The sequence below is a fragment of the Leptonychotes weddellii genome, chromosome 14, assembly GCF_054177405.1.
Source record: "Leptonychotes weddellii isolate Sample4059 chromosome 14, ASM5417740v2, whole genome shotgun sequence".
Lineage (NCBI taxonomy): Eukaryota > Metazoa > Chordata > Mammalia > Carnivora > Phocidae > Leptonychotes > Leptonychotes weddellii.
This window is the reverse complement of record NC_138382.1, coordinates 63,092,653-63,115,399: the sequence shown is the minus strand read 5'-3', so window position 1 is coordinate 63,115,399 and position 22,747 is coordinate 63,092,653. Positions and strand designations below refer to the sequence as shown.

General features: G+C 51.3%; 1 protein-coding gene across 1 annotated transcript in view; it reads left to right on the top strand.

Moving 5' to 3' along the window:
• WHRN (whirlin) overlaps window positions 1-22,747 on the top strand; it is an 88,382-nt gene that overhangs the window by 5,920 nt on the left and 59,715 nt on the right. The window contains exon 2 of the mRNA XM_081803455.1: window positions 17,071-17,289. Coding sequence (XP_081659581.1) covers window positions 17,071-17,289 — 219 coding nt within the window. The remainder of the gene's footprint in view (window positions 1-17,070; window positions 17,290-22,747) is intronic.

Genomic DNA, 22,747 nt, shown 5'->3' with positions numbered 1-22,747 from the left:
CCTATTCTTTTTCTTCCTTTTTTTTTTTTTTTTTAAACCCCCAAGCAAGAATCTGACGTTAACAGGGAGCTCACACAGGCTTCTAGTTGTGCCCCAGGGTGGGGGGGCTGCTTTTTAAAGATTTCCTGTGCTGCAAACATTTCATTTGACTTTTATAGCACATGGCAGGCGGCAAAGGGTGCCGCGAACAGGAATCAGACCATTTGTTTCCTGTGCACTCCTGGCGTCCTCTGCAGGAGGCAGCACCATGGGGCCGGCGCACTTGTGTTTGAACTTCGCTTTACTGGAACGCCGCCGGGAAGAGAGGAGGCTGGTGTCAGTGAGTGAGCCCCTCCTCTGTGCCAGGTGCTTTCTCCTTCCCAGGGGAGGCAGGGAGGCCAGGCAGGTCAGGCTCCAGGAGGAGAAATTGACCAGTCCAGGGTCACCATGGGGATTAGAAACGAGGTGGCCCTTCTGCCCTACCTTCCTGCCTGGAAGCCAGCCCCGGTCGTTACGCAGTCAGCCTCCTGGAAGACACGGCCAGGCCCCCCGCTGGAAGGCAAGCAGCCGGCGTACTTTGTGCCTGACATTTGGGAGCCTTTGAGGAACCATCCACAGACTTCATTTTATTAAGTGGGGATTCTGATGCCCATGCTTCAAGGGCAGGCGGCGTGTTTGAGCCCCACCTGTCCCCGTGGGAGCCCTTTATCCATGCAAGCTCTGAGGGGCACTTAGCGCCCCCAGGCCTGTGGCTGGTCCTTGGAATTCAGAGATGGATGGTCAATGGCCCCTGCCCTCGGGGAGCCCTGGGGCTGGGGGGGCATGGACCCACCCAGGGCCACGGGTCACCAACGGTTTTAAGCACTGTAACATCCACGTGCCTCCACATCCCTGCCACCCTCTCTCCAAAGCAGGCGCCCACGCCATCCCCTCATCCTGCTGGAATTTCCTTCAGCACACCGGTCACTATGAGAAGGACATTTCACCGTGTTTGTTGGTCATGTGCCTGCCCCACTACAAATAAGCTCCACAAAAACCAAGATTTGGTCTTTGTCGCTCCCTCACCTACCCCAGCGCCTAGAACACAGTAGGTACTTTAGTAAATGAATATTTGCTGAATGAATAGAATGATCTCGCATCCAGTGCAATGCTGGTGAGTTCAGGATCCCTTGGTTCCTGAGTGGGATATCCGAAGAAAATCTGTGTGTTGCAAGGCAGTGGGTGCTTGGAGAAAAAGGTCGAGGAATGCCCTAGGCTCTAATGTATGCTTTACCAAGAAGCTGACGGTGTGGCTGTGAGCAGATCACGTGACATCTCTGGATGCCTCAGTCTTTGGAGCTGTGAAATGGGCGTAGCCATATCCTACTTGCCTTTCCGGGATGGGTATGGAATCGTATGACTTAATAGGTACAAAAACATTTGGTAAATAGGAAACCCTATACTACTACTTTTTAGTGAAAGACCTTTAAAAAAAACAAACAAACGTCTGTGCCTGGGTGGGCAGGAGCTTTTCCCACCCTCTGCAGCCCAGCCCACCCTACGAGACCTCTTTGGTTAGTTCATTTGTTGCTTTGCTCTTAATTTTAAAACCACATTCCCAGAAGTCGGTTATTTCTGCAGCCTGTGTCTGTGATTCCAAAATAGAATCATTTGTGCATTCTGAAGCAATCAATGAACCAATTTTGGGTGAGATATATCTTCTGGCTTTTTGTTTAAAAAAAAAAACAGAAACAAAACCCAGCACTGTTCAGGTTTTAAGAAGCCCCAGCATTTCAGGTAGAGGCCAAGTTCCTGCTAATCACATGTATGTTTAAAAGCTGCTTTATTCCCTATCGAGAATGCACAAGTGAATTTATTTTTTTCTCCTTTTCCGGTCCCAACCCCTTTACCTCCTTCCCCTTTGAGAATTTTTGTTCCTTGTGCTATACTGGCCGTGGTTTTGCTTCAGCTGGCAGCCAGTTTTATAGTTATTTTTCCTCTCTACCTGAATTTTCGTAATATCAGCGTCCTCTCAACTTTGAATGCAAAGCAAATATTTCAACCTCCCATAAACAAGTCCCAAAATGTCTTCTTCACCAGATTCTAAAGCTGCAGGTTACAGGGAAGAACATGGCAAAGTGACATCTAAAAGGGTATTTCTAAATACTCCAGAAGTAGTGATTCAGAAATGTAGCTTGCCCAAGAATTAACAAGCTCCCTAGGCAAGTCTTCATCATACTGAGGTTTAGGAAGCACCACCTTCCTTTGGGATCTGTCCGCATCCCCAACATTTATCCACAGAAAGACTTGACCAGAGAGGTGGACCCATCCTGAGCTGTTTTGGAGCAGGACTCCAGAGGTGCAAGGTCAGCTGATAAGTTGGACAATCCAGGGAAGAGAGGTTAGAGATGGCTTTTGGAGATGGACCTGGGTTCTTCTGACTGTGTTACTTGGCCGTGACCTTGAGCAGCTCCCTTGGCCTCTCTGTGATGCAGACCCCCTCACCCTTGAACTTGGCCCCTAGCCCTCACAAACAGTTTATTGTTGCTGTCGCACATCACAAGTTTGAGAAATACGGCCACGGAGGTCTTACTGCAGTATTGTAATGAAAAATGTTATCGACTGCATCCTCTTGGCTTTGAAAGTCTTCTGTTGCGCCTGCTTAGTCCAAAAAAAGAAAAAAAGGTGCCTTTGGAAGAAAAGACTGGGGCTCAGGGCCTTCTTGATGCATGGTAGCTGCTTGAATTGCAGAGTCATTTACTAAATGTGGTCAATATTCCCACATAGAATTTCCTTAAAAATGTAACTGCTCCTGTTCGGGTTTTGGCATCTGCATTTTCTTTCGTTTTACAGTGGTAATAAAGCCCAGGGATTGGATGGAATTGCATGTCCCAACCTCCCTTAAAAATGTGGGGCAGGTGCATGGCTCAGAGGCCAGTGTGTGACAGTGTGGTTCCCAGATCAGCTGCATCTCCGGCCTTGTTCCCCAGCATCCTTCCCTGCTGGGCTCCCCCAGGGCCCTGATGAGAAGGGAGAGAAGGTAGCTGTTTTTCCAGAACCCATTAAAGCAATTAATGCAGGTTGAAAGTGGTGATTTGACAATATGGCATCTGGACTTAAAAAAAAAAACAACAACAAACCCTGGAATGTATTTGAACCACATCTGAAATGGTGTGTGAGGCTTCATTAAGAGGTTTCTGATTAAGAAAAGAGAAGAAGAGTGGTCCAGCTTTCAGAAGTTACCCTTCCATGCAGGTGGGGAAGGGGGGAAGTCTGGGGAAAGTCTTCCTTCTGCCGTTTCCATCCTGCGGGCCATGGAGGATGTGGTGTCCTGCGGTGTGTCTGAGGCCAGCGGGACCTTCATCCTTGCTCCATCTCTCCTGCCACCTCCTCTTTCTCCTCAGGGGGCCCCAGGCCTATCCCAGGTTCTCCCAAACTCTCTTAAACCCTCTCCTCCCTCCACGAGTTCTTCCAGTCCTGAGGGTTTAAGTCAAGATGTTCAGTTTGTCCCCAGATCCCTTCCTCCCTGCTGTGCTTTCTCTGAACAGGACCTGGGCCTCCTTTTGGTATCTTTATTTTTTTAATTTATATTTTCAGCTCTTCCCCAGTATTAGGAAAAGCATTTATTTGCCTTGGAAGTCAAGGCTCCTGTCTGACCCTCTGAAGGCACCTCATCCTCTTGCCCACAAATCATGGACATTCCCCAAGTTAGTAACCTTGACCTGCTATCCTCTCTGCAGTCTCCCTGTTGGGGATTGCATGAGCTCTGGCGAGCTCAGACCCTCCAGGCCCTATCCCTCCCCAGCACATCCCAGACCACACTGCCATTGGAGGCCGAATTCTCTGCCATTGGAGACTGAAGTGCAGCGGCCCCCTGGCTGGCTGGCTGTCTCCGGTCTTGCTCATCCAGTCCATTCAGCATCCTGGAGGCAGGGCACGCTTTCGAAATTTGTCTCTCATCAAGTGGTGCCCTGCCTAGCGCCTTGCACTGGTGCTGAGAGCTTTCAGGGCAGAAGCCGAGCTCCTGAACCTGATGTTCAGGCTGCCCATGATCTGATCCCCTTCTGTATGCAGACAGTCCTTTTCTCTGGCTGTTCCCCGAGTGCCATCGGGCAGCACGCCCTCCTCTGAAAGGCCGCTCTGTGTCCCTGCACCTGTCCACACACACGGTCCCCATGAGGCCAGCCCCAGTGGATCGCCCTGCCCACCTGCAGCTACCCCATCTGCAGGAACCCCTCCCCTGCGGCTCCATCAGCCTAGTGACCCTGCTTCACTTGTTGGGACACAGATTATACACCCCCCAGGGTTTCCTTGAATTGCTCTGTGGCCAGTAATAACTTCTGTATTGAGGGCTTACAGTAATCCGGACGGCGTTCTCAGGACTTTCTGTGTATGAACTCACTTGAACCTCACACTAGCCCAATAGGTTCAAAGGAGGTACCGCTTTTATTGCTTCGTTGGGCAAAAAAATTGCAGAGTTTGTCACTTGCCTGTTGTCACAAAGATGGACAGGAAGGCAGAGCCAGGAATTAAAACCAGGTTTTGTTGACTTGAGGGGATGTATCTGTCGCTCCAGAGCCAGGGAGAGGCGGCCTCCCATGATGCTTCAGCCTGGGCTCTGGAGCCAGGGGCTCTGTGCACCCGTGGGGCCTTGAACAAATTCCTTGACCTCTCTGATTCTCACATGCCTCTTCGATAACGTCGTAATGCGAATAATAGCCAAATGGTAGGCAAGTTTCTTAACTTCCCTATTCAAGTTCCTCGTCTCTAAAATGGGGATACCAATGGCCATGCGGGTAACCCGTGAAAGCACTGGGGTTATCTGTCGATTTGAGCATTTCATGATTACCTGTTATGTTCACCCCATTGTGCTGGGGTGAACATAGGGCTTTTCCCTACCAGGTAACACTCTTCCTGGTATAAAATACATAGCACCTAACATGCTTATGAACTTGTAATACTGAGCCCACGAATAACTACGGCCCCCAGGGACGGGCGTCTCTGTGCCACCTGGAGTTCTGCGAGGGCTTGGCGCAAATGCCCACACCAACCCTTGGGCGCAGCCCCCAGGGACAGGAGGCCGAGCACTGGGAAGAGGAAGGGCCCGGCCACCAGTACACACGTAGGAGGTGGCAGGGCTGGGATTTGAACTCCTGATCTTCTTGCCTCCCAAGTGTGTGCTCCTTGCCACCTTCTGGTGGGTGTCCAGCCTAGCACCGCGCTGGCGGGAGCCCCATTTCAGTAAATGTACATTTCCTCTCTGATGTTTTTTCTCCTTATTGAAACGGTATTGCAGCCTTTTGATCAGAAAACCCAGGAGTGAGCAGACAGCCCAGGCCACGGCCGCCCTGCCCTTTCCTGGGCGAGCTCTGTGCATCTTATTGACTAGACGTCAGGTACCCAGGCGGCCCTGCGCACTCTTGGCCTTTTTATCCGCCCCCCTTCTCCCCCTCTTATCTCTCTTGTCATGCCCCGACCTTTGTCAGGATTTTATTTTGTGCCTTGTCTGTGGAAATTCCCTAAACAGATTAACTGTGACCTCACCTCCAGCCCCATTAGGATAAACCGGTGACTTCGGAGATCATCTCATTGATTGGCGGAGGCTGCGAATCTGTGTTGCCTGCTTCACGGGCACGGCGCGAACAGGGGTCCCCGGGCCTCTTGTAAGAGGCCGGTGGTCGTCAACACCATCACAGACTGGACAAAGGAAGGGCCATTTTGTTTGGTTCATAGGAGACATGAGGAGCAGAGGAGTCCGCCTGCGCATTTAAAATAAAATATGTGTGTGCGTGTGTGCGTTAATGACCCGAGAGAGATGGGTTCAGTTTAGAGAGCTCGGAAGCCCCAGGAAAACACAAAGGAAAAGGACCCCCCCCAATCATCGATAATCCGCTCCACCCAGAAATAATCACTATTGACAATTTGATTGTTGTCTTTCCAGTCCCCCGCATGCCTACGTGTGTAAATCCCTATTGGGAATTTTCTACAAAACTGCCTTTCTGAACATAGTTTTTGAGCCTGTCTCACCAAACAGTGGATCATGACTCTTTTTCGACGCCAATAAATGTTTCTAGAACATGGTTTTTAATGATTACGTCATAGCAAAGAGGTGCATGATTTATTGGACTAATTTCTTCTTGTTGGACAGGTTGTTTTTTAAACGTTATCCACATTGCCGCTTTAGACAATGTGTCCTGGCATGTTAATCTGGAAGCATGTCTCTAAAAATTCCTTGGGCTGTCTTTCTAGAAGTGGCATTGGCTCTGGGCATAGGCAGAATTTTAAGACTTGGGTAACTGTTGCCAGATTGTTCTTGGGGAAGCAGAGTTTGTTATTTTACAGTCCGCTCTACCAGTGTTAGCCGTGTATGCGAAGCCTCGTTTTCCCCCAGCCTTGCCAACACCGGATATTATATTTCTTTTCCGTTTTTGCTTATCAGACAGACAAAAAAGTATCCTATTTTAATTTGCATAATTTAAATAGTGAAGTTGAACTCCTTTGCATGTTTATTATTTGTATAGCTGTATATACATACATTATTATGTATGTATGTGATATATACACATTTATTTATTTTTGGTGTGTAACTTATTGATGTCCTATGCCCATTTAACCACAAGAATGTTACATTTCCAGCTCCTCAGATCTATCAGCCTTTTTCTTTAAGAGATGGTTGTTAGGAGTAGCTGTTAGGTGGTTGATTCATCCACCTGGAATTCAGATCTTTCAGTTCGAGGGTGAGTTAAATTGGAGGCCTATCCCTTGTTAACGGAGTGCACAGAAAGTGATGAGGGACAGGAATGTTAAGTGTCCTCCAGGAGAATACACCCCATCCATGTATCTGCTCTTGGGCCAAGAAAATGTTGATATATAATCAGATTTTTCTGATGGGTGGATGTGCTGTGGACATTGGTTCTAGATCACAACAACACCATTGGAAACCCATCGAGGCTCACCTTGAGTGATTATGTTTATGACTCCTAGAATCTTGTTCGTTCTTCCCAAAAGAAAAAAGGAAAGAATAAAGAGACCAAATTTAAAAGAACATTTGTAAAGCAATTTACTTAAATTATAAGAGACTAAAAGCCAGGCTTAGTGGATAATTGAAGAATTGCATTAAAAGGGAATCAATATCCTTCTGGAATCTGCTCTGTCCTCATCTTCTGAGTTCTTTTGCAAGGGGATGGCGACTCTGTCACTGTCTTACAAATTTCTCATGGCATTGTCCCCAAGGACAACATTTTCTCTCTCTCTTTTGATCCTTCATGTTTTTCCTTTTCCTACAGCCTTAACTCACTGAGACATTTAGGAGCAAAGATACCAGGGATCAGGGGCTTTGAAATGTCAGGTCCCTGTTCCAGCCTCCGGGATCCTGGTGTTCCCAGTACTGGAACAAGGGCTGCCTTCTTCACCCCAAGGCTTTGGAGAAGGTCAAACTCATAAAGAAAGAACAGTGGAGGGGATGAAGAGTTGATTTCTTGAACTCTACTTTGTGAGGCTCCAATTAAAGGCAAACTGAAACAACATTAAAAAAAAAACCAACTCAAAAGGGGAAAAGAAGATGTTGATTATTCCACCTTCCTAACTAGCTGTCGTTTCTCTGCCCTGTCCCCTGGCCTTTATTTCTGTGCATTCACATTCCTTGATGGTTGGATCACGTGCTTCTGTTTATTTTTGCTTCATGCATATGTTGAGCTGCATCTCGTGGGAGGGGACTGCTCTGCAGTCCATATTGATTTCCCTGAGGATGTAGCCACTTGAAGAGGTGAGGTGGCCACAAAGAGCCAGAGCAGGTGTGGTAAGCTTTGCCCCAGATCCTGGCCTCCTGACGGGCACACAGCTGTGAGGGACACCAACATGCAGCCACCGTTCTTTGAGACACAGTGACTTTCTCAGCATACCACTACCCGCTTATGTCAACGTTCCAGTAGAATATAAACTAACAGTTTTTGGACTTTTATTTAAGGGAATGTTTTTAAATGACATGATTCTGAGACCAAAGTCAGCAGCAGTAAAGTATTTCTGGGGAGTGGAAGGAGAGAGTAGGATGAGAAAGCAGAGTTATTGCCCAAGCATCTATGAAAATATCTCTGCCTCCAACTCTGTGTATAAGGTGTCTGATCCTTGAGATGTACTTCAGCATTCATTCATTCACTTGGCAGCTGTTTTCCTGAGCTCTTCCTATATGATTGGTGTGATTGAACATCCTCTTTGAACTCTACATGTCCTATTTACTTACTTGTTAATATATTTGTGATTAATATTTCTTCCTACTTCAGAAATAATTGAGTGACTTAACCTAGAAAGGACATCATGAAAAAGTCACAGAGCTCAGAAACCATATTGGAAAGGGTGTGTGTGTGTTGCCTTTAATAAGAATAGTATTTCATATTTAAGTGGAGTTGTGAGCTTCCTAGCAACCAAGGCAAAAAGGGAAATTCATGCATTGTTTACATTCTACTAGAGAATTCATTGGTATTTCAAGAGAGGTAAAATTCTTCATTGGCGGTCAGTTTTAAAAGGAAGGCAATCAATTTCAGGAGGAAGGCAATTACAATTGCATTTCTTCATTGTCTTTCATTTTATGTGGAATCACCCACGATTTCCAGTCTTTCATATTTATTGACACATCTGTGCCCAGAACAGAAGAATTCCCTGACTTCTGTATCTACTGAGAAGAATATAAATAAAATAATCACTGTATACGTATGTTGATATATGTACCTTCAGGGATAGGGAGCAGCACATGCAGAGAACTTGGAGCGTTTGATACTGTAAGAAAGGCCAGTGGCAGGGACAGACGATGAGGCTGGCAAAGAGGCTGGCCAGGCAGGCCCTAGGGCCAGCCGCACAGGCCTGAGACACACTGTGAGGTCTTCGCATTTTACATCAGAAGCAGTGGGACCGTTTCGGCAGGGAGGGGACAGGGTCCACCTGCATCTTAAAAGGATGTCCTGGCTGCGCAGCAGAGACTGATTTTAGAGGCTGTTGCAGTTAGTGGTCTCTGTAAGAGGTAATTAACACAGATAAAAATGTGATGCAGAGGAAAGGAGCTCTGAAGACAGGACTAATTAGGGCTTTACTTTCTCATGACATTAAAATACACCCCTGGGGCAGAGAGCACACGCCATTAATTTCTGTCCTCCCTCAAAGTGGGGCTGAATGGGGAGGGTCTTTCTAGCCCATGTGGCTGAACCCAGCACCAGCTCAGGGTTCAGGAGTTCGGGGGGCTCTCACTTGTTTATGGTCTGTAAGTCCCACATCCCCTCTTCAGACCTTCTCCTTGTCCATCTTGTGAGGCCAAGACAGAGGGGTTACCCTTGGGTATCTGAACCCCCTTTCACTACTAGTGAAAGAAGCATGAGTTTGGAAAGTCCAAGATTCAAATCCAAACCCTGCCTCTTACCCTTTTTCTTAAAAGAAAAAGGTGGCTTAAGACATGCCACCACCTAGAGTCTCTTTACTCATCTGGGCACTGGGAAGAATAAAATGTGTGGTCATCCCTGTAACTTTGCTGTTACCAATAATATTAGCCACCATGGTTGGGCACCCGCTAGGCACTGTACTTAGCGCAAGGTGCTTTGTGTACATTATCTCGTCAGTCCTCATTTTGTCCCCACAGTAACTCTGTAAGAGTAGGCATTAGTAGCCCCATTTAACAGGTGATAAAGCTGAGGCAACTTGTCTAAAGTATCTTAGCCAGGAAGAGATAGAACTTTGTTTGGGAATGGCTTTCTAGTGAATATACCTTTCACTGAAAAACTCTCGGGGCGGGGGGAATCCTCACCCTAAGATACCTTTTTATTTTGGTGCTTGGCAATTCTCTAGTTTCCAGATGCGGTTGGAAGATAGAGCCAAGGTTTGCCTATAACTAGATTTCTGGAGCCTGTGGGAGAAAGCATAAAAGAGGATGGATCCCTGCACCAGAGTGAGCTCTGCTTTGGGAAAAGGCATTGGAAAGCCCGCACCCAGTCCCATCCACAGCGCCTTCTGTAGGCATGGATGTCATAGTGCTGCCCCCTGCAGGTGGTTGTAGGAACTACAACAGGGAGGGACAAGGTTGCATATGAAAAAAGATGCATTAATTTTGCCCGCTGCCTTAGGAATTCCACTTATCTCTGATCTAGAGAATTAGACCCATGTGTGCTTCAAGATGCATGAAAAGGTATGTTATCGTAGCTTTGTTTGCAGTGGCAAAAACCGAGAAACCATCTACATGTCCAACAATAGAGTGAGAATTCAGTGGTGGAGCATCTGCCAGGGAGCGGGCCCTAGTGCGTGCACAAAGACATGAGCTTAATGTCATTGAACTGGTGAGCAAAGATCTTCAAAATACATCTTTTCAGCTGGAAAAAACATGGTGATGAAAATGTTAAGTGTGAGTCAATTTCTGTGAAGATCAGACAACAGTAGTTTTTTTTTTTTTTTTTGAAGATTTTATTTATTTATTTGACAGAGAGAGACACAGCGAGAGAGGGAACACAAGCAGGGAGAGTGGAAGAGGGAGAAGCAGGCTTCCCACCGAGCAGGGAGCCCGATGCGGGGCTCCATCCCAGGATACTGGGATCATGACCTGAGCTGAAGGCAGATGCTTAACGACTGAGCCACCCAGGCGCCCCGACAACAGTAGTTTTGTATATGTGCATCCACATATTTATAAAATGCACAGAACATTCTGGAAGGACAGACAGTGGTTATCATGGATGGTGGGTTGAGACTTCTACTCTGGGTTCCCTATTATAATCATACCTAACCCTTTTGCAGCTCTTACCTGTGTTCCAGGCATTAAACATTTTATGCATGTAAACTAATTTAATCCTCACAACCACCCTGTGATATAATACCGCTCCTAACCCGTCTTATGCCTGTGAAACTGGGGCACGGACTGGTAACTTGCCCAAGGTTGCCATTGGCAGCTGGCAGAGCTGGGATGGGAATCTCGGTAGCCTGGCTCCAGACCTGTAGCCCCCCGGCCACTCTTGCTTCTCTCACCAAATCCCATGCATGCCTGAGGTGATGTCTCCCATGAGTGTGGAGAAGCATGGGGTGCTGACCTAAGGCTGCCTGAGCCCTAGTCTAGGGCACTGATCTTTCTGCAGCCTCATTTGAACAGATTCCCTGGGGGCTGCCTGGCATTTAGAGAGCTCAATAAATATTTTGTTGGAAGAGGTTATAAAGAAAACCGAACATGCACTGTGCCTCAAGGAACATATCTTGTAGTTCTAGAGGCAGGATGTATGAAGCTGATGCAGAGACTCTAGTATACATGGTAATGAAAATATAGAAGCGTGCTGGGTGTTCTTGGAGATGGAGGGTCAGTCGCAATCCAGGAAGGCTTCCTGGAGGTGGCGGGCATGGGCTGAATGTCAAAGGCAGGGTAGATGTGAGGAAGTGTGGATTAAAGGAAGGAAGGATGTTTCTGGAGATGAGGAAAGTCATAAGAGAGAGGCTAGAGCTGCCTCTGTATTTGTGTCCATGTAGATTAGAGCTTTAGGGAATTCTGGGGCTTGGGTTTGGGAGAAGGAGCTGGTAGACTCAGGAAGGAAATTCACATTTAGTACCTACTATGTGCCAGATGCTAGATACTATGTATAGGCAGTCTACTTTTTTTTTTTTTTTTTTTGAGTTTGTTTAAGTAAACTCTACACCCAACGTGGGGCTCGAACTCATGACCCTGAGATCAAGAGTTGCACACTTCTCTGACTGAGCCAGTTGGGCACCCCTATGTTATCTTAATAATGTTTACAACAGTTGCATCTTAAATGCAGAAGCAGACACAGAGAGGTTAAGTAATTCGCTGTGTGACACAGCAAGTCAACAGCAGAGTCAGGATTGGTGCCAGGTGAGCCCCAGCTGGGCAGGGTGGGGTCAGGAAGAGCAAGCGCTCATCCTTCTTTCCTCTCTTCCTGATCACTAACCTGAACCTGGCTCTTAGACGGACTCCCCTTCCTGAGGCTAAGCATCTCTGTTCGGGAGAAGAGAAAACCTCGCCCCTCAAGGTCTGTGTCCTGAAATAGGCTGGATGAGTCACCATGATGTGCCCTTCCTTGAGACTTCGCAATGTGTCCTCAGTGCCCCTGAGGACAGTAGTCTCATCATCCTGTGACCTTGTGGTTCACTTCACACTTGCGCTTTGGTGTGTGTTCTTGAACATAGGAGCATCTGTGCATCTGCCGTGTGAACACACAACGCCCCGTCCCCTTTATGCTGTGGCCATCTCCCATGGCTTTCTCTGTCCTCTGCTGAGCAGAGAATCCCGTCGCCTGGGCTGTGAATCCAGTCGGCTCTGAAGAGCTGAGTGATGCAAATTTGCCTCCTGAGAGCATTAATCCAAGTAGCAGGTTATTAAGTGTGAAGACATACACATATAATTTACATTTCCGTAACCATAACACGCTGCCTCAACAGTCATCTGCTGCTGGATGGTATCTGAACCATGCTGTCTGCTGGGTCAGATCGAGATTTCAAGGATCTGACTCCGTGGAACGCATGCGAGCCCTAGGTCAGGTTTTAGCAGCAAACCCATGGTAACAAGCGTGGGAGTAGTGCTCTGATGACCGCTCCGTCTATAGTGGACTCTCCCTGGGTCTCACATTGTGCCCTTTTTAAGCCACAGCTCATTGAATTCTCCAGTGATAGGCACTGTGCCATATAGGGCCCCTCTATCCAGAGAGAGAGTGGAATTATGATCTTCGTTTTACAGGAGAGAAAGAGATGAACAGAGAGGGTCAGTAACCTGTGTGAGGTGGCACAGCTAATAAACAGTTGGTTCAGGAGACCGGCTGTGCGGGCCGCCACGCAGGAGACAGGCATGGGTGACAGTCACCAGCTTGCACAAGCAGAGCATCCACGTTGCTTTAAGGTGGGTATTGGATGTGGTTTTCCACCCACAGGCTGCAAGGAACAGAGCTGCACAGCTGCAGTCCCATTGGAGGAATGTCTGTCTCCCCGGCCCTCGGGTCCCTTGGGAGGTCCCCTGCTGCCGACAATAAAGCTGAGTTGCCACGTGCATCCTGCCACACCTCGGATGCTCCGTCTGTCCTTCTGGCTGTTGGTCCCTTCCGGCTGACAGGGAGCCTCGGAGCCCCCAGGCTCAGGATCTGGTTCAAGGACCTGGTAGCAGCCTCAGCCCGCGCAATCTCGAGGACTCACTCCCTGAGAGCTGCCTGGACTCTGTCCCTGTGTATCTCAAAGCCCCTGATCTCTTTGCTGCCATGACTCATGACCGTCATGGGTAAATACAGCCTTTTCTTCTGGATGGAACCACTAACCAGAAGACATTGAAGTTTCCTATGGGGGCAGGACCTCCGCTGTTAGTGAGTTCAAGCTGCTCGTTGCCGGTTGGCAAAACCGAGGCCCAGCGAGAGAAGGGCATAGCCCCGGGCCACCCAGCGAGCCAGTGGCGCAACGGGGACGTGCTTGGGCCGCTGTTTCACAGCGGGAGTTCCTTCTAGGTTCCTCTGCCGCCTGAGCTGCGTGCTATATGGAGGCTCGCTCCGGCCAGAGAAGCTGCTGGTTCTGAGAAATGAATGGCCGGGTGCACCTGAGGCGCAGTTGGCGCCCGAGCCCAGGGGTGGCCTTCTGTGTGCTGGGCTGGGGGCACCGGCCAGCCCTCTCTAGGAATTCACTTCTCCGTTCAGAGCCACTCTTTCCAACAAGCAAGCGGCTGTCTGGGAAACTGGAGACAAAAAGGCAGTAAGAAGACAGAAACCAGCTTCTTAGACCATCCCCCGCCTCCTTGCCTTCCGTGCGTGACACATATTTAGTTGAAAAGGGCAGTGGGCATTCGAGCGGCGTCTCTCGGCCCCTGCACCCAGGCCTATCCTGAGAGCCTGCTCTGGGGTGGCAAGCGCTGTCTCAGGAATCTCGGGTTTGTTCTTGGGCTCGTTCAGTTTTGGATGGTGATGTTCTTGCTCTCCAAGACCCCACTGGAAGCCCCCAGTTACCAAAAACGCCAACATCAGAGGTTCTGGAAGGGTCTCCGCTTGAGTGGCCGTCAGATATTCTGGCCCCTCAGTCTTGTGATGGGGAAACCGAGGTGCACAGGGGAGGGGGCCTGCCCAGGACTGGCCTCCTGTGTGTCCTTGGCTGTCCTTTTCATACTCGTTCCCTCTCTGTCCCTTCCCATGTCGGGCTCCCACAGTCCCCTTCTGTAAGATACTGGAGGCAGGCAGCACGCGGGGGACTCGTTGCGCTCCCAGGTCCTCCCCGGTGCCCGCTCTCCGTGGTCTTCTCATCAAAGGCACTAACCTCCTCTCCGTTCTCAAGGTTGCTGCCTGCCTATTTATAGAACTGACCAAGAGAGTTCCACTCTGGCCAGCCTACAGAATACAAAGCGTGCTCTCCCCCACCTGCTTCCTTGTGTAGCTCCTTGGACGAGGCTTTTCTGCATCTGGTTTCCCTTCTCAGTGCAGACACTCCTGGAAGAGCGGCGAGTGGGCTCGGCCCCGCTGAGCTCCTCCTGTGTGCACAGGCTCTGGACCTCCTGCGCATGGTCTCCTGGAATCCCCACCGCACTGAGAAGTGGGTATTGTCCTTTCATGGTGCTGCTTTCAGGCAGGAAGCGCCGGCCCCGGGACTCATGACTCATAAGGGACAGAAGTACGGCTTAAATGCAGTTCTGCCTCCGTCCACCATTTCTGTTCTTACCACTTGCATTCCTCTGTTCCTGATTCTGGCGTCGCCAGACTTTTCCGAGGACCTGCCAGGGGAAGCAGCATCTCTCACCGGCTGCAGGTGCCACGAGGATGTGCCCACTTGTTCTCTCTGGGCCCGGCACGCAGTAGGCCCTCAAGTCAGCCCTTGTCGAGTAAGTGGCGGGGCTCGGGCCTCACAGTCTGTCGAGGGAGGGAGCGGGGAAGAAGCCGGCCAGTGGGACCGCCTCCAGCCAGCAGTGCCCTCACGGGGGAGGGAGCGGAGCCCTGGGCGGGGAGGAAGGGTCAGGAAGGCACGGGGGCCTCACAGGTATCTGCTGAGGTTGCTGCCGCCCTGTGATGCCCCCTTCCCTGTTTGCTCCCCCAGAGGCCTCCTTGCTCACTAGCCTCTCCATCCTGCCCCTCAAACTTTGCACAGATTTTATCTTCCCAGCTGTCCTATCAGGGGGAGTCCTGGGGACTTGCTAAAAGGGCACCAACTCTCTCCCTACTCATCTTCTCAGAAATCTTTTGTAAAAGCAGCCTTTTGGAGAGCTGCCAGATTCTCATTTATCCCTCCACCGGGGACTGGCATTTAGCTGTGGAATTGAGGGGCCCCGGCACCTCCCGGCTTACCCTTCCTCCTCTGGAAGAGGCTCAGACGTGCAGCCGGGGTTCCCCACTATGGGGGAAAGCTCCTCCCTTGGCCCCTTTGGTCTGTCCAGAGTCCTGGGGAGTCAGGAGAATGAAGTCTGGGGCACATCCAGGCAAGCTTGGGGGAGGCAGAGAGCTAGGTACTCCCTTCCCCCTTTTTGAGGCATATTCTTGTTTTCTGAGATCAAAAGCAACGTATCCTCATTCTGGAACATTTGGAAAATACTGAGACACAGGAAGAACAAAATAATAATCACCCATAATCCTGCACTGTTGGCATGTTGGCACATCGCTCCTCAGTTTTGTTTTGTTTTTCCTGTGTGATTTTTATCTTAACGTCATCACTGAGATCATACTGTAAGATTCGATGGGTGTCCTCTGACCCCACTGTGAGGTAGAGCGTATCACGGATCCACGGCGTTAGGTACTCTTCGTAATCATTTATAAATGTGATTTTAGCAGCAGCGTGGACTTCGTGTGAGCAGCCTCCGGCCCCCCAGTTGCAGGGTTTGCTATTAATCCTCGCGCTAAGTGACTGTCCCTCAATAAACGGCGTCATTCAGCTCCAGGTGCCCCGTAGGAAAGCAGTATGGCCGATCTCAGCATCCACCCCGGGGCAGAGAGTTTGGACTCCTCTCTCCTCGAGGTGCTTCCATCCCCAGACTGGAAAACGTAGAATGAAGGTGGTGTCTACACTCAAAATTAGTTGCTATGGAAAAGGAACCCCTCCCTTCTAATGTAGGCAGACGATTTCCCTCTATTTCTTCATCTGGATAATGGACCTCTCTCCCGACAAGATTGGATTCCATGAGGATTTCAGGAGGAGACAAAGCATGCCAGGTGCAGGGCTGAGTGACACAGGCAGGCTCTTTATAAACGTCCGGCCATCATTATCAGTCATTTCATCTCTTGACTCTCTTGTCGGGGCCACTAAGACCACCCCTAGGTTCTGCGAGGGCTCACAGGTTCAGCATATAGTTGTACTTTGGCTCAGATTGAGGACAGCAAGGGGCACCTGGGCGGCTCAGTCGGTTGAGCATCTGCCTTCGGCTCAGGTCACGATCCCGGGGTCCTGGGATCAAGTCCCGCGTCGAGCTCCCTGCTCGGTGGGGAGCCTGCCTCTCCCTCTCCCTCTGCCCCCTATCCCTCGTGCTCTCACGCGTGCTCTCTGTTTCTCTCAAATAAAATTTTTTTTTTTTTTAAGATTTATGACAGCAAAAGGATACCCAGCAAAATGAGCACAGGGAACAGGTGCAGGGGACAAAGTCTGTAGGAAACCAGGCGCAAGCCTCTGAGTCTCCCTTTGCTGCAGGATGAGCCCAGGATGAGCTGGGAAATATTGTCCACCGGGGATGCTCCTTAGAGAATCAGTGCCAGGGCTTTTATTGGGGTATGGTCACATAGGTCCCCTCTGCCTGGACCCACATTCCAGACCCCAACATAGTTTGCACAAGGAACCTAGGCACGGTGAGCCACCCTTCCCAATTAGGGAATGGGAGGAACACTCAGAATCCAGGTTCCTAGGTGCCAGCCAAGCAGGCCTTCTTGAGAATGCAGTCTTAGGCCTGCTGTGTTAACTCTTCTCTGCACAGCTGTGCTGAGAGATCGGATTTCTTACATTTGATCCACTTCAAGATAGGGGTGGGACGGATGTCCTCGTTTCCATAGGACAAAAATTGAGGGCTAGAGAAAAAAAATGGGGGGTGATTCAGGGACTGGCCTCCTGCTCCCGGTGTGGGAAGTAAGTTCTGGGTACTGGGAGGGTTGTCCCTCACTGCCCCCTTCCTACTAACCCCTGTATCCCTCTCTCTCTCTCCCTCTCTAGGCTCTGAAGGGCTCGAAGAAGCTGGTGCTGTCTGTGTGCTCAGCAGGGCGCATCCCTGGGGGCTACGTCACCAACCACATCTACACCTGGGTGGACCCACAGGGCCGCAGCATCTCCCCGCCCTCAGGCCTGCCCCAGACCCACGGCAACACCCTGAGGCAGCGCGAGGGGGACCCGAGGAGCACCCTGCATCTCCTGCAAGGCGGGGATGAGAAAAAGGTGAGCTGCCTGGCCTCGGCCTCAGCAGGCCGGCTAGGGGCAGAGGGCTGGTGGGGGAGGCTTGTCCCCCGAGACCCCGTTCTCCCTGCCACACCCAGAACAGGGACGCTTCTTAGAGGCTGGACAAAGAGGCTTGGTTCTTTCAGGGCTCTGTTCTTCTCTCAAGGCCCTACTGAAGGGTTTCATCTTGTCTTCTTTTCTTTTTGACCCATGCAATGTATATTCTGATACAGCCTAAGATCCTACCAACCAAAGAGCCTGAAGACTATGACTTAAATCAGATCATTTATTTCTCCCTGACACAGAACAGAGGGGACAGTGGGAGCTGGAGCGGCAGCTCTGCTCCCCATCTTACTCTGGGACCCACCCTCACCCCCATCGTCATCCCCTGGGCCCTTGCCCCTTCTGATGCCAGGTCCCCCATTCTAGCCTCTGGAGTGGGAAAGGGAGAAGAGACAGCTCAGGGCCCCCCTTCAAATTCAGCATGATTCAGCTTCTCAATGGTCAGAACCCAGGCGCACGGCCACACGCAGCTGCCCGGACTCCAGGCTCCACGGGGAACCCCCTGCAGCTGGGCGTCTCGGGTTGTCAAGAGCAGGAACTGGTGCTGGTCACCTTGTACCAAGTGAGAATTCACGGGGCGGGGTGGGCAGTTCCAGAACCGAAGCGGAGGAAGGAGCTCAGCGTGCGCCTCCCAGGGCAAAGGGATTTCCACCGTGTCAGCTCTCTGCCTCTTTCCAGAGGCAGGCTTGTGGCCCACGAGCACCAGGGGGTGTGGTCACCTGAAGACGGTGGGGCGGGGGGGGGGGGGCATCGAAGCCCTCCTCCCCTCATATCGTGACTGTTTCAGTAAAAAAACCAACCAAACAAACAAAAACCACCCACCGGGAGATGATTCCCCCGAGTTTCTGAGCGTTGCTGTGGGTGCTGTTTGTACCGCACCCCCTGGTTGCTCCGGAGACCAGGAATGTAAGTCCTGCGTGCAGTTCTCCCGCTGTGCTAGGACCTGGACACCCACAGCCCGGGGGCCACGTGGCTTGGGGTTCCAGGCCAAGGCCTGCCCTCCGGAGACCCTTGCTCAGCTCTCCTTTCCCGTCCATAAGGCCGCCCGTCCATTTAGCGTGCTTTGTGTTCTTTGTGCAGGCGGCGGGCGAGAAGTGGCGGGGAAGCCGGGCGGTAGGCCCCTCCGCCGGAGCCGCCTGGGCCTCTTTGTAGTGGCCCCGCTGGGTGGGGCAGAGGTGGGCTTGGACCCCCTCCCCACCAGGCGATCCATGTTGCTCCGCAGCGGTCTTGAGCCAGCAAGGCTGCCTGAGGCGTGGAGTCATTTTCAAGGCCAGCCTTCCAGAACTGGGCAGGGAACTGGCTTTATCTTTCCCTTGAGCCCCTTTCCTGCGGAGGGCATGGTGCTGATGGGTGTTGGGCGCTGTGCTTACAGCATCTTAGTGAATCCTCATGGCCACCCGGCTGAGTAGCTGTCCTCGTCTACATTTCAAAGCGCAGGAATCCGAGAGAGACTCAGAGGACTGTGGCAACTAGGACCCATTCCACAGGTCACCCTAGTCACCCCGTACTTAGTACTTAGTGAGCACCTGCAGTGTGCTTGATGCTGTGGTAGGAGGGAGGAATAGAGAAATGGATAGGAGAATGAGGTCCTGCTGTGGAGAAGCTTCTAGTGAGTTTGGAGGTCATGGGAGGCGTGAGACCATAATCCAGAAAGGAGCATGAGTGAGCAAGATCATTAAGGTGGTGAAGAGTGATGAAAAGAAGTAAAATCCAGAGAGGGAGGGGTGGAGAGTGACAGAGAGGGAGGCACTGCTTCGGATGAGGTGGTCAAGGAGGGCCTCTCTGAGGAGATGACTTCTGAGCTGAGACCTGGGGAGGAAGAAGGAGCTGCCATGCACTCTGAAAATTCCAGGCAGCAAGGACAGCATGGGCAAAGGCCCTGAGGTGGGAACCAGCTCACGTCCTCAAGTCTTAGCAAGAAGGGCCCTGTCGCTGGAATTGAGTGGGTGGGCGGGCTGGGAGGAGATAAGGTGCCCTCTAGAAGTCTTAGGATAACCTAGGTAGGAACGTGGAAGGCAGAGACTTAGAGAATCGTGCTCCGGGGAGGACCAGAGACCTCAGGAGGCAGGAAATACCTTGGACCACACCAGAGTGGCCTTCACAGATCTCACAGCTCCAGACAAGCTCCTGCCCTCCCTTCTGTTCCTCTTCTTGCTGGATGCAGCCTGGAAACCCCCATTTCCTGTTGTGAGGGTTGTGGGGAAGTCTCTGGGGCCTGCACCTCTGTTCCCTGGGCCCGGAGCTTGGTGGGCTCTGACTCTCTTCTCTCTGGTGTCCTGGAATCGTCTAATATTCCAGATCCCCACAACCAGACTCCCAGACTTCCTGTGCCAACCTTCAACACTCCTAGCCCGACCCCAGTGGACGCACACCTTCTAGGGACAGAGTGCCCAGGGCAACAGTGGATGTAAAAGTCCCACATGGCGTAAAGCAACTTGGGAAAAGCACCTGACGCTGTCCACTGAAGCTGGTTCTAGCGTTACGGCCGTTCCTAGTAAGGCTGTTCTCCACACGGAAGTGTGAGAGCCGTCCCGTGAGGCTGAAGGAAGGAACAGAAGGGAAGAACAGACGTAAATCTCTGGGAATCAGACCCATCTGCTCTCAGGTTTCGGTCACGTCCTCGGAGGTGAAGAGGGGCAGGGTGCAGCAGGGCTCATCACTCCGGGTTCCCAGTCCGGAATATCCCTCAGCCTCCACGGCTGCAATAACCTGGAACGTGCTTGTTTACACGGGATACCGTCAGTATGACAGGGCGGGTAAGACACCGGAGCCAGGCTCCGCCGCTTGCCAGCTGTGTGACGCTGGACAAGTTCCCTAACTGCTCTGAGCCTCGGTCTCCTCTGCAAGATGGACACAATGGTGGGGCTACTCTCCCCAGCACTGTGTACGTGTCACGGCAGTATGGATGTTGATTCTGTGCCCTGGCAAACTCACAGTGCCTGGATCAGTGCCTGGCACCGTATAGGCGCTCAGTATTTATTACGTGAATGACTGAATTAAAACGAAAACACCTTGCCAACAGCCCGGGGCATGGTAGCAGCTCGTTAAATGCTTGCTGGGTGTGAATCTGAGTCCTGTGTGATCAGACCCTCACACACTGTTCTTTGCAAAGTCACAGAGGAGGATGTGGCCATCTGTTTCCCCAGTTGGCATTGCTTTGTGGGCGTGAACACCTGCCACCGTGTGCCCTCGGGGACTGCTGCCCAACCCGTCACTGTCCAAGGAGGAAAGGCACGTTCTCTGTCTCTGTCACCTCTCCTTTACCCACAAGGGAGGTGACGCTCATCTGAGCTCAGCAGGTGTCAGGCCTTCCTCTTTGGGGTTCTTTCCTGGTTAGCTGGGGCCGATGGGGTGGAGCCCACTGGGGCCCTCCCTGCTGGGAAACCTTGAACAGTGGCTTAGGGGCAGGGTGGTAGAATCCCAGTGCTCTGGGGTTTCTTTTAAATTGTGGCAGAACACACGTAACATATATTGTATCTTCTTCACCATTCTAAATGGTACCAAGTTCAGTGGCATGAGGTGCGTGCACACTGCTGCGTGACCCCATCTCTAGGATGCTTTTACTCTAACCAAACTCAAACCTGTTAGAGGACAGTCGCCCTGCCTCTCTCTTCAGCCCCTGCCAGCCACCAGTCTCCTGTGTGTCTCTGAATTGGACCACTCCGGGCACCTTGCATGAGACGGTATTTTGTCTTTTTCTGACTCATTTATTTCACTTTGCCTTCACGACCCCCGAGTTCATCCCGGTTGTAGCACGTGATGAGATTTCTTTCCCTTTTAAGGCCGATAACATTCCCCTGCACGGAGGGACCGCATTTTGTTCACCTGGGTGGTGTCATCCTTTTGTCTCTTGTGGATAACGCTGCTATTTGTGGGTGGGCAAGTATTTCTCGGAGACCCTGCTTTCAATCCTTTCAGGGAAATACCCAGAAATGACGTGGCTGGAGCATGTGGTAATTGTATTTTTAATGCTTTGAGGAAGCTCCATACTGTTTTTCCACAGTGGCTGCCCAATTTACATCCCCCCGTACAGGGCATGAGGGTTCCAGTTTCTCCACAGCCTTGTCAACACTTCGTATTTTCTGGCGTTTGTTTGTTTCAATAGCAGCCATGCTAATGGGCGTGAGCTGGTATGAGTTCTTCCCCAGTCTTCACGTCGGACCTTGGTGCCACAGCAGAGCATGGCAGTGCCCGACAGCACCCGCCTGGGAGGGGTGGAGTTCAGGGGCAAGGCCAGATCTGTCTCTTTCCAAGCCCTCTGTCCCGACATCACCCTTGGCAGCCTTCCCAGCGTGAGGAGCCCAGAGGAGGCAAGCCGAGGTGCCCCAAGGTCCGGTGTGATGCATGCTCTGTAAAAGGGACAGGGAGGGGGCGCCTGGGTGGCTCAGTTGGTTAAGCGACTGCCTTCGGCTCAGGTCATGATCCTGGAGTCCCTGCATCGAGTCCCGCATCGGTCTCCCTGCTCGGCAGGGAGTCTGCTTCTCCCTCTGACCCTCCTCCCTCTCATGTGCTCTCTCTCATTCTCTCTCTCTCTCAAATAAAAAAAAAAAAAAGGGACAGGGTGGGTGCTATGGTGTGCAGAGGAGGGAGATCCTGCCAGCTAGAGATTTGGGAAGGCTTCCTGGAGGAGGTAGCCTTTGGAGTTTGGCTACATGGCAGTGGCAGGAACGGTGGTCCAGGCAGAGGGAAAGGTGTGGCAGTGGGGGAGGGAGGTTAGGAAGAACCAGGTGGGTCTGGGGACCCCCCCCCCGCTGGTGTCACGTGAGAGTTACAGTTGGGGCACAGAGTGCAGGGCTGGGGTGGCGGGTTAGGAGTGTGTGTGCCTCAGAGACATTTTCCTGTAGGCGGCAGGGACTCACTGAGTGTTCTCCTGGCCAGCAGGGGAACAGGGGCGACATCCATGAGAGGTCTGCAAAGACCTTTACAAAAGTGGGAGGAAAAAGGGGTGCTATAAGCTCACCTTCAAGGGAAGTGGGACTGGTTGTAGTAAAGATAAAACCAAAAGAGCCCCTGGAGCCAATCACGATGTTTCTGGTTCTAGAAGATGAATCTCAAAGGTGGGAAATAGGTCTTGGGGAAGTTTCCAGGGCTCTGACGGCCTTCTCTCTGTGGGCTGTTCAGAGTAAGATTGTTTTTGAGCTGGGGGGGCAGGGGGCAAGCTCATTATTTCACATGGCTTGAAGCAGAGGGTGGTTTGAACGTGCTTACGGGGCTGGGATGTGGTGGGAGAGAAGGAAGGAAGAGCGAGGTGGGTCGCGGGCCATCTTCAGGGTGGAGGGAATGAGCGTAGTGTTTCTAGGTCGGCGCCTCCCTACCGACCTGCCCCTGATTCTGACCTTCTGGGCACAAGCACTGTTCTTGGGTTCTTAGTTCGAAGGGGCAGTCGCTCTGGGAA